Source organism: Mya arenaria, chromosome 2 (assembly GCF_026914265.1).
Source record: "Mya arenaria isolate MELC-2E11 chromosome 2, ASM2691426v1".
Lineage (NCBI taxonomy): Eukaryota > Metazoa > Mollusca > Bivalvia > Myida > Myidae > Mya > Mya arenaria.
Window position 1 is genome coordinate 55,374,473 of NC_069123.1, and position 12,892 is coordinate 55,387,364.

Consider the following 12,892-nt stretch of genomic DNA (forward strand, 5'->3'; position numbering starts at 1 on the left):
GTCCAATATCATGGACATATAAACCATGGATTATAAACTGCCCAATATCATGGACATATAAACCATGGATTGGAAACTGTCCAATATCATGGACATATAAACCATGGATTATAAACTGCCCAATATCATGGACATATAAACCAAGGATTGGAAACTGCCCAATATCATGGACATATAAACCATGGATTGGAAACTGTCCAATATCATGGACATATAAACCATGGATTATAAACTGCTCAATATCATGGACATATAAACCATGGATTATAAACTGCCCAATATCATGGACATATAAACCATGGATTATAAACTGCCCAATATCATGGACATATAAACCATGGATTATAAACTGCCCAATATCATGGACATATAAACCATGGATTATAAACTGCCCAATATCATGGACATATAAACCATGGATTATAAACTGCCCAATATCATGGACATATAAACCATGGATTATAAACTGTCCAATATCATGGACATATAAACCATGGATTGGAAACTGTTCAATATCATGGACATATAAACCATGGATTATAAACTGTCCAATATCATGGACATATAAACCATGGATTATAAACTGCCCAATATCATGGACATATAAACCATGGATTATAAACTGCCCAATATCATGGACATATAAACCATGGATTGGAAACTGTCCAATATCATGGACATATAAACCATGGATTATAAACTACCCAATATCATGGACATATAAACCATGGATTGGAAACTGTCCAATAGCATGTACATATAAACCATGGATTTTAAACTGCCCAATATCATGGACATATAAACCATGGATACAATATAAACTACCCAATATCATGGACATATAAACCATGGATTATAAACTGCCCAATATCATGGACATATAAACCATGGATACAATATAAACTACCCAATATCATGGACATATAAATCATGGATTATAAACTGCCCAATATCATGGACATATAAACCATGGATTGGAAACTGTCCAATATCATGGACATATAACCCATGGATACAATATAAACTACCCAATATCATGGACATATAAACCATGGATACAATATAAACTACCCAATATCATGGACATATAAACCATGGTTTATAAACTACCCAATATCATGGACATATAAACCATGGATTATAAACTGCCCAATATCATGGACATATAAACCATGGATTGGAAACTGTCCAATAGCATGTACATATAAACCATGGATACAATATAAACTACCCAATATCATGGACATATAAACCATGGATTGGAAACTGTCCAATAGCATGTACATATAAACCATGGATACAATATAAACTGCCCAATACCATGGACATATAAACCATGGATTATAAACTACCCAATATCATGGACATATAAACCATGGATACAATATAAACTACCCAATATCATGGACATATAAACCATGGATACAATATAAACTACCCAATATCATGGACATATAAACCATGGATTATAAACTGCCCAATATCATGGACATATAAACCATGGATTATAAACTACCCAATATCATGGACATATAAACCATGGATTGGAAACTGTCCAATAGCATGTACATATAAACCATGGATACAATATAAACTGCCCAATATCATGGACATATAAACCATGGATTATAAACTACCCAATATCATGGACATATAAACCATGGATTGGAAACTGTCCAATATCATGGACATATAAACCATGGATTAGAAACTGCCCAATATCATGGACATATAAACCATGGATTATAAACTACCCAATATCATGGACATATAAACCATGGATTATAAACTGTCCAATATCATGGACATATAAACAATGGATTGGAAACTGTCCAATATCATGGACATATAAACCATGGATTGGAAACTGTCCAATATCATGGACATATAAACCATGGATTGGAAACTGTCCAATATCATGGACATATACACCATGGATTAGAAACTGTCCAATATCATGGACATATACACCATGGATTAGAAACTGTCCAATATCATGGACATATAAACCATGGATTGGAAACTGTCCAATATCATGGACATATAAACCATGGATTGGAAACTGTCCAATATCATGGACATATAAACCATGGATTGGAAACTGTCCAATATCATGGACATATAAACCATGGATAATAAACTGCCCAATATCATGGACATATAAACCATGGATTATAAACTGTCCAATATCATGGACATATAAACCATGGATTATAAACTGTCCAATATCATGGACATATAAACCATGGATTGGAAACTGTCCAATATCATGGACATATAAACCATGGATTATAAACTGTCCAATATCATGGACATATAAACCATGGATTGGAAACTGTCCAATATCATGGACATATAAACCATGGATTATAAACTACCCAATATCATGGACATATAAACCATGGATTGGAAACTGTCCAATATCATGGACATATAAACCATGGATAATAAACTGCCCAATATCATGGACATATAAACCATGGATTATAAACTGTCCAATATCATGGACATATAAACCATGGATTATAAACTGTCCAATATCATGGACATATAAACCATGGATTGGCAACTGCCCAATATCATGGACATATAAACCATGGATTATAAACTGTCCAATATCATGGACATATAAACCATGGATTGGAAACTGTCCAATATCATGGACATATAAACCATGGATTATAAACTACCCAATATCATGGACATATAAACCATGGATTATAAACTGTCCAATATCATGGACATATAAACCATGGATTGGAAACTGTCCAATATCATGGACATATAAACCATGGATTATAAACTGCCCAATATCATGGACATATAAATCATGGATTGGAAACTGTCCAATATCATGGACATATAAACCATGGATTATAAACTGTCCAATATCATGGACATATAAACCATGGATTGGAAACTGTCCAATATCATGGACATATAAACCATGGATTATAAACTACCCAATATCATGGACATATAAACCATGGATTATAAACTGCCCAATATCATGGACATATAAACCATGGATTATAAACTACCCAATATCATGGACATATAAACCATGGATTATAAACTGTCCAATATCATGGACATATAAACCATGGATACAATATAAACTACCCAATATCATGGACATATAAACCATGGATTAGAAACTGCCCAATATCATGTACATATAAACCATTGATTGGCAACTGCTCAATATCATAGACATATATTCCATGGATTGAAAACAGCCCAATATCATGTACATATAAACCATGGATTGGAAACTGCCCATTATCATGGACATATAACCCATGGATGATAAACTGCCCAATATCATGGACATATAAACAATGGATTAGAAACTGCCCAATATCATGGACATATAAACAATGGATTAGAAACTGCCCATTATCATGGACATATAAACCATGGATTACAAACTGTCCAATATCATGTAGATATAAACCATGGATTGGAAACTGTCCAATAGCATGTACTTATAAACCAAGGATTGGAAACTGTCCAATATCATGGACATATAAACCATGGATTGGAAACTGTCCAATATCATGGACATATAAACCATGGATTGGAAACTGTCCAATATCATGGACATATAAACCATGGATTGGAAACTGTCCAATATCATGTAGATATAAACCATGGATTGGAAACTGTCCAATATCATGGACATATAAACCATGGATTACAAACTGTCCAATATCATGTAGATATAAACCATGGATTGGAAACTGTCCAATAGCATGTACTTATAAACCAAGGATTGGAAACTGTCCAATATCATGGACATATAAACCATGGATTGGAAACTGTCCAATATCATGGACATATAAACCATGGATTGGAAACTGTCCAATATCATGGACATATAAACCATGGATTGGAAACTGTCCAATATCATGGACATATAAACCATGGATTACAAACTGTCCAATATCATGGACATATAAACCATGGATTGGAAACTGTCCAATATCATGGACATATAAACCATGGATTGGAAACTGTCCAATATCATGGACATATAAACCATGGATTGGAAACTGTTCAATATCATTGACATTTAAACCATGGATTAGAAACTGCCCAATATAATGGGAAACTGCCCAATATAATGGACATATAAACCATGGATTGGAAACTGCTCAATATCATGGGAAACTACCCAATATCATAGGGATATAAACCATGCATTGGTAACTGCAAAATATTGTGGGAAACTGCACACTATCATGGACATTTAATCAGTGGAATGGAAGTAATTATTGAGTAATGGTATGATGATTTTCTTTGCAGTTTTGGATCAGATATAGAGAATGTGTTTGTGGACCATGTGTCACACGTAGGATTTGCAATGAAGGAAGCCCATGAGAAACACATGGCCAGTACTGCCACAGACAGGACACGAGCTATCATTGTCATAACTGACAAACAGCTCACTCCAGAGGCGAAATGTAATCACTGCATTTACATTATGTTGTATTAAGCATCGTTTATTCGTATCATTCAAAATGAAATGATGAGTTTTGCCATCATTATATAATAAAACAGTTTTCTAAGAGTCATATATATATTTATAGAGTCATCCATTTATAAATAAAATGTTTGTTATTAAGATAAACTTGAACTGTCTCTCATTAATTTAAGCATCCCTCGGCATATGGTCAACAGCTTCTAAGAATGCTGGGATAGTAATAGCTGTTGTGGATACCTTGAAAACTAATGGTATAGAGAACATCGCCTCCAGCAACAAACTCAGTTTCAAGACCACGGCCTTTGACACGCTGCCATTAGTACTTGTTATCCAGAAAAGTCTCTGTATTGGTAAGATGTTAATTAAACTGTTGAGCTGCCATGACAGTTATGGTTTATTGATGCACAATGATTAAGCACTATTACATCCGTGTTAGGATGTAGATTATTGACCTTCATATTGCTACATCAGGCCTTTTAGGGAAAAAGACTTTTTGTGAAAATTGGCGTCACGAAATATGCTGAAATTGGGAAATTTTACAGTTAAAACAACAAGTTTTTCAGTTTCTGTGAATAAGCAAATTATTTAATATAAGAATCTTTTCCCTTTCAAAGACCTGAAACTGCTGAAATATCAATTCTTGAGGTGGAAATATCTATTGCAATAAATCATGACTATAATCTCTGAATGTGATGAAAATCAACGATTTCTGAATTCAATTATCCCCAAAACTTTACATCACATAATTTATTACGATGTTGAATGAACCAGTATAGGTAAAAAGACTTTCATAAAAAAAAGGGATCAGGGAAAAATATCATATATTTTGCTTTGGGAATAGGTCGGATAGTCTGACCCATGAATATTATATAAAAAGCCCGGTACATGATAATTGTAATTTGAAGTAAATAACCAAAAATATAGATTCTTAGCAATCCATCAGGCAAACTACATCAATCTTATAAAATGGAGGAAAAAAAACTAATTCAGTTCTCCCAGTATATGCACAGTCAACTTAAAACACTGTCAATGTGATATTTTAATAGTTTATGATCTGTCATTTCAGAGCCCTGCACCAGTGGATATGAAATGTGGGGTCCTGGCAACTGTGATGAATGTGTCATTGGAGAGTACAGGGATGCTTCTGAATCCTTCCAGTGTGTTGAGTGCACTGACGGGAAGACAACTCTGCAACCTGCCTCAACCCTCTCCTCAGACTGCCTCCTCGGTCAGTGATCTCCCTTACATATCACCTGATCTTAATTTGATCACAAACTGTACACACATTCACATAAAATGCTGTTAACATTGATAATGCTGAGTAAGATGCTGTATTATTTTTCTGATATGCCAAGGGCTCATTTCTCTCTCTGATAATTAATGTTAATTGCTTAAATTGTTGGTCATTAGATTTCAGTAAAGAAAGCAAATATGGTTCAAGTCATGTACTTTATGATGTTTTAATTTTACCGTGTATGTTTCTCCCATTGTTCAGATAATTGCGGGTCAGCAATGGATGTTGTGTTTGTGATTGATTGGTCCACCAGTATTGGCCCCACTGAGTTGGTTTTACTCAGAACATTCATACACAATACAGTCTCAAAGTAAGTCTCATACAGTCAAAGTAGGTTTGATTGTACTTCATTTTCGTATTGTTTGATTAAGTCTTTCTCCCCTTTGACTGAAAGGGAGAAATACCTTATTTGTCACTATTATGTCTCCCACATAAATGGAGTGACATATTGTTTAAACTGTCTGTCTGTCTGTCTGTCTGTCTGTCTGTCTGTCTGTCTGTCTGTCTGTCTGTCTGTCTGTCTGTCTGTCTGTCTGTCTGTCTGTCTGTCTGTCTGGCAGTCCGTCTGTCAGTCCGTCTGTCCATCTGTCCGCCGTTACAAATCCAGCCTTCTCAAAACCAGTCCACTTAAAGAATTTTGAAATTACTATCCTCAAATGTTCACAATATTTAAATGATGTGCCAATGTAACAACCAGTTTGGTTCAAGGTCAAGGTCTCACCTAGGGTCAAAGGTCATATGACTACATTTAGTGTCTGCTCCATATTTCTTGGACTGCTTTAAGGATTTTGAAATAACTACCCATAAATGTTCACCGTTTTGAGATGACATGTGGAGCACATGTTTTAACCAGCTCTTTTGAAGGTCAATGTCACACTAAGAGGTCAATGGTCATTTGATTATATTTTATGTCCACTCAATATCTCATCAGCTTTTTGAAGGATTTACAAATACCTTGTCTCAATTGTCACACTTAAAGGTCAAAGGTCAAATGGCTATAATATGACTATATTTTGTGTCTGCTACATATCTCTAGAACTGCTTGAAGGATTTTGAAATTAATCATCATAAATGACCACCATTAAAAGACACCATGTGGAGCACATGTCACAACCAGGTCAGTTTAAGATCAAGGTCATACTTAGAGTCTAGAGATCAAAGCTCATGTGACTTTATTTCATGTCCCCTCAATATCTCTTGAATAATTGAAGGGTTTTGAAATAACTTACCACAAATTTTCACCATATTGTGCAGATGTAAATTAAAGAGCATGGCTTAGTTCATGGTCAAGGCCACACTCAGGGACCAAAGGTCATATGTCTGTTTTGTGTCTGCTCCATTTCTTACACACTGGAAGGTTTTTGAAATAATTCCTCACAAATGTTCAACATATTGAGATGATGTCACACTTAAAGGTCAAAGGTCAATTTCAAGATATTGCAGCAATGTGCATAGAGGGATTCATCAGTTTTCCATAACAAAAGCAACCATCTAGTTCTTCTTTTCCTTCAATCAATTTTGTCTGGAGCAGAACTCAAAAACTACGTGAAGGAAGTGGTTAAAACTTTAAATATAGATAGATACTAATGTGAAGTTGTCTTTATTTCAAGATTATCTCCCATTGTTCAGTTTTACCCCACCTATTATAACTATTATAATTTATAACTACAGCTATAGTAAAAAGGTGATTGTCAAACGTCTGTATAGTCAGTTGTTCTTCAAACAATTTCTCCTAAACCACTAGTCAAATCCAAACAATCTCCACAGGAATGTTCATTGGGTAGTTCTCATCCAGATTCCTTCAATGAAAATGGTTCCATGCAGACCTCTGGTTGTCATGGTAACTAAAAGGAAAAACTTTGAAAAATCTTCTTTTCAGAAGCAGCTGGCCCAACTTTTTTTTAGATTTTTTCATTCTATTTTTAGCTCTACTGGCCAAAGGCCAGAAGAGCTTATGCGATGGTAATGTGTAAGTAGTATGTGCATCCGTGTGTCCGTGCGTCCGTGCGGTCGTGCGTTCGTGCGTCTGTAAACAATTGCTTGTGAACACGATACAATCTTCAGTTTTGATTGTATCTCGATGAAACTTGTACAGTATTTAGATATCCATTAGAGCTGGGTTCCTTTCGAAAACCAGCCAGATCCGCCCATGCATGCCTAGATTCTGGCCCTTGATAGTATAAAAAAATGCTATTGTGTAAACAATTGGTTGTAAACAATTGGTTGTGAACACGATACAGTCTTCAGTTTTGATTGTATCCCAATGAAACTTGTACAGTATCTAGATATCCATTAGAGCTCGGTTCCTTTCGAAAAACAGCCAGATCCGCCCATGAATGCCTAGATTATGAGCCATGAAAGTTTTAAAGAAATGCTCTCTATTTTTAGCCAGGTCTGCATGAGCGAATTCTATTTTTAGCCAAGTTTACATGTACATGTAAATTCAAGTCTAGAGTTAAGGGAGACAATTTGCAAGTCTAGGATTTTGAGAGACAATTTGCTTTTTGCTTCTGCAGCTGATTTTGTGAATTACTCTGCCTTGTTCTTGTTGAAAGCCCAAAGGCCATTTTTTAGCTTTAAGTTCTGTAGTTTGCGCATTCATCTTAACAAAATTGGTTGTGAATGTTTAAGTTATGCACCTGGTGTCATTACTGGCCACACCCAGGGTTCACAGGTTTGGTAAACATAAATCTGGAAAGGTTTAAAAATCTTTTTGTGTGTTCGTGGATCCATCTCAGCACAATTGATTGTGAATGTTTGTTCAAATTGATCAATGTTGTCCTAGGATGCCCTTGACTTTGACCTTTTGACCAACTTTTTTAACTTTTAAAACTACAGAAATTTTTACTATGAGTACAGTTTTGAAAGCATTTTTTTTTTGTCAGATGACTTTTACTTGGCACATATTAAAATAGTTCATGGAACTAATCTGCTTACAATATTTTCTGGGCTCAGATGTTGAACGTGCTACGTTTTCAGGTAAGCCAAACACAAAACATAAACCATATGTCTGTTGCCTTTTACCCATACATACATGCTCTGGATTGATATGACCACAAAAGCCATGCCAGTAGAGCATAGGCCCTTTTGGGCCTCTTGTTATTATTTATGTATGTATAAATTTTATTTTTTTATGATTATTTTTGTTTGTTTAACATATCAACTTCAAAGTTCATAAACTTGTTCAATGTAACAATATGCTCTTTTTTGTAAGTTGTATAATTCCAACTTTAATATCGTACAAGTTTATGTACAAGTCTTTTTAACATGACATAATATAGTCTCTATATAGCTACAGTTATAGTTTCACCTGAGGCATTTTGGCAGGTGGGCATTGTGCGGGCAGCATCCAGTCAAAAGTTTAAGAACCCGTTGTCCAATCATCACCAAATTTAGTCAGAATGTATATGGGCATTGTATCTTGGAAGAGTTTAATAGCCATATCACTCGAGTCATTGAAAAGATGCCCTTAAATTATAGAAATGACCAAGTTATTCTTCTTTTTCTTCAATGAAATTTTGTCCGGAGCAGACCTCAAAAACTACATCAAGGAAACAATTGAAACTTAAAGCATTAATAGTTTGTGATGTTAAATTGTTCACCTTGCAAGATTTTTAACTCTGGGGCATATAATAGCAAAGTTATCGCCTCTTGTTCATTTTGTAAAATCCATTTTTCGAGACAATCACCCCAAAAATACTAAAAGAAATTTAATTTCTCCCAGCTCAGATAAGTAGATCCAATAATTCAAACATGTTAGAAAGTCTTATCTCGGGCGAAGATAAAATGCCCTTATGGAACTCCTACTTACTTTGTATTTACCTCCCTTGTTGAAGAGTGTAGTCTGTAGCAACATTGAAACCTTGTCTTGTGACAATATTTAGAACGCTAATTAATTATTTCTCGCCATAATGTCACCATAAAACAGTTTTCACGCACCTTTCAAGAAATAATAATTCACTCTCCTTAGAACTATTTAAAGACCAATTTGACTATTAACTTAATCTGAATCACTACGTGCATATCCATGACCACCACGAATTATCCATACGCAATTATTTTCACTAAGCATAAATAGTTTCAGCAAAAAAAAACACTTTTACTTAATTTCATTTAACTAAGGTGGGAGAAAAAGCATCTACCATAGCCGCTCGTTAAGATAAGTTCATCCCGACCCTTGGGCAGGGTGTTTTGCGGAAACTCGGTAAACCTCGTTTCCACTAAACACACTACGCTTGGGTCGGAATGAACCTATCTTACACTCTCGGACATGGGAGATACTTAAAGTTAAAACTGTTTTACCACTGCCTTCAATATTATCTCTCTTCAACTTATCTCCTGTTTAAGGGGAGACATCAGTTTTCAAAGCAACGCTGCAAAAACAACACTTGGTGTGATTTAATATATTTGTGTAAACTGGATACTGATTAAAGAATTAAACCAATAAATAGTATAATTAAAAAAATAAAAATTATATTAAAATCAACTATAACTCATCGATTTGAATAAATGTTATCTCACCATACCACTACATTTCTCCCCTACAGGATGGATATTGGTGACGGTGTTGGCCGAATACGTGTTGGGCTTGTTCCATATTCGTCTGATGTTTTCCTGAACCAGGTGTTTGAGCTGCGTAACTCAATAGATAAGGCAGATGTTTTGGCAGCAGTCAACAATCTCCGCTATGGGGACCTGCCAACAGGTACAGACATCTGCTCCGGGGATATGACTTAACCATCTTCTTTCAAATATATTAGAAACTGATCTGGTGGATCAGAGCCAGAATTCATAAGAAATCTTATAGGCCATAGAGGTTTGTATTTGTAAGATACTGATGATATATATCTCATTGAGTAAGTAATGAATGTCATATTTTCAAGAGTGGTGCAGCCTTCTTAGTTCGTAAGATGAAATCTAATTGATATCCCACTAAAACAAACAATTTTATTAGTTATGGTTTAAAATAAGGATGCTGTTGGACAAGGGGACTGCCCAATAACTTTGGTTAGGAGTTATGGATAGTTTTGAAACTTTGTGTTTAGGTAGCTTATGTGAAGAGCTAGCTTGGGATTGGTATTGAGGGGTTTGGGTCAAGGTCAAGGTCACTTAAAATGGAAAAATGGTTTACGACCAATAATTGTAGTTAGGATTTTTGGCAAGTGAATAAACTTAGTATGTTGGTAGGGAATGTAAAGAGGTAGCTTTGGATTTATTTGACATGGTTAAGGTCAAGGTCAGTTACTAGGTATAGTAAATAGGTTTCCATCCCATAATTTAAGTAAGCATTGATTGATAGTGATAACTGATGAAAGTTGGTGTGTAGGTAGCTGATGTAAAGTGCTAGCTTCAGATTGCTTTTGAGGTGGATGGGGTCAAGGTATGGTGTTGAGGAATTATATATAGTGCTGAAACTAACTATGTACTTGGCTTATATGGAGAGCAGGCTTGAGATTGCTTTTGAAGGGGTGGGCTCTAGGTTGTGGAGCTAAAATTAGAAAATTGGTTTCTGGCTAATAACTTTTGTTAGAGTAATGGAAAATGGGAAATTAAAATTTTCTCATTTGAGTGGTGGTCAATCATCATAGGGTCTAGCACGTAGGGACTCAGTTTGTGAATTCATTATCTATTGAACTTGATGACACTCTGGCATTCTTCACTTACTGTGCCAGCTCTTGTCTTAATCTCACACAGCATATTATATTATAATTGGATAATTTCTAAAAGACCCTATTTGCAATAATTATTATTCTATTTAAAATTTATGTTAAAAGAACTTAACTTTTAAAAAGGACCAAGTTCTCATATAACAACTACAATAATTTTAATTTGAAAAAATGGCTTAAGATTGTAAAGGACTAAAAGCTACTTATACCCTGAAGCCCATCTGCAGCTCAAGAAGGTCTTATTAAAACTATTATGGCCTCTGGACCAGTAGATCTATGTAACAAACAACTTTGATTTAACTTTAAGTTTATGAGTAGAATCTGTGTGTTTTGATAGGATTGTATGTTTAATTGAACAACATTCATTGCACATATTAGGATATGTAAAATGGAATAGGGTATTGATATTTTGCACTGGGCATGTATTTCTATAATCTTAAATTGGTTTAAGATCCTTTCATAATTATGGTATGTTACTTTTAATGTTTGGTTTTGGAATTGCAAAATAATACAAAAATATGTCATTCTATCGTTTTGTTGGTAAATATATAACATGATATTATTCCAGTTATTTAACTGTGTCACCTAAAAACATACCATACACATATGGATGACTTTCTCTATCATGATGTTTGTCATCATCTGCTTCGGTTTCTAATCGATGACTTTTGAATAACATGTAATATGCATTGGTGATGGTCAGTAGATGACCCCAAACAATTATTGGGACATTTGGTCAAGGGTCCCTTGATGAGCAACACTACAGATTTGTTTAGTTCTAGTTAAATTACCGAATTCACTACATGTACAGGAACCAACACAGCGAAGGCCATAGAGGTAGCGAAGAACATGATCCTGGCCCAGGGGCGGCTCCATTCTGAAGTGGCACACACCATAATAGTGCTGACAGATGGACGCTCCACAAATACATTCAGGACAGGAGAAGAAGCAAAGAAGGCATGTGAGGAGTTTATTCGCGTGTTTGCTGTGGGGGTAGGAAGGAATGTGTACCGGGATGAGCTGGAGAGAATCAAGAGTGACGCTGACTCGATCTTGTATGTGTCTTCCTTTATGCAGCTTGTATCCCAGATCACCTTCCTTGAGGACCATATGTGTGAAGGTAACTTGGGTAGACCAATAAGTACACTTTCTATATTTGTAATTGACATTTCATGTGTCTAGCATTATGGATTTTTAGCTCACCTGTCACATAGTGACAAGGTGAGCTTTTGTGATCACAATTTGTCCGGCGTCCGTCCGTTGTCCGTCCGTCCGTCCTTAAACTTTTAGTTTAAACGACATCTCCTCATAAACCGCTTAGCCAATTTCATTCAAACTTCACAGGAATGTTCCTTGGGTCCCCTTTGAAAATTGTTCAAAGAATTGAATTCCATGCAGAACTCTGGTTGCCATGGCAACGGAAAGGAAAAACTTTAAAAATCTTCT

General features: G+C 35.3%; 1 protein-coding gene across 1 annotated transcript in view; it reads left to right on the top strand.

Moving 5' to 3' along the window:
* The window catches only part of LOC128208995 (uncharacterized), a 136,429-nt gene that overhangs the window by 20,788 nt on the left and 102,749 nt on the right, over positions 1 to 12,892 (top strand). Inside the window, exons 14-19 of the mRNA XM_052912785.1 lie at positions 4,309 to 4,466; positions 4,660 to 4,836; positions 5,553 to 5,714; positions 5,982 to 6,090; positions 10,328 to 10,485; positions 12,258 to 12,566. Of these exons, the coding sequence (XP_052768745.1) occupies positions 4,309 to 4,466; positions 4,660 to 4,836; positions 5,553 to 5,714; positions 5,982 to 6,090; positions 10,328 to 10,485; positions 12,258 to 12,566 (1,073 nt within the window). The remainder of the gene's footprint in view (positions 1 to 4,308; positions 4,467 to 4,659; positions 4,837 to 5,552; positions 5,715 to 5,981; positions 6,091 to 10,327; positions 10,486 to 12,257; positions 12,567 to 12,892) is intronic.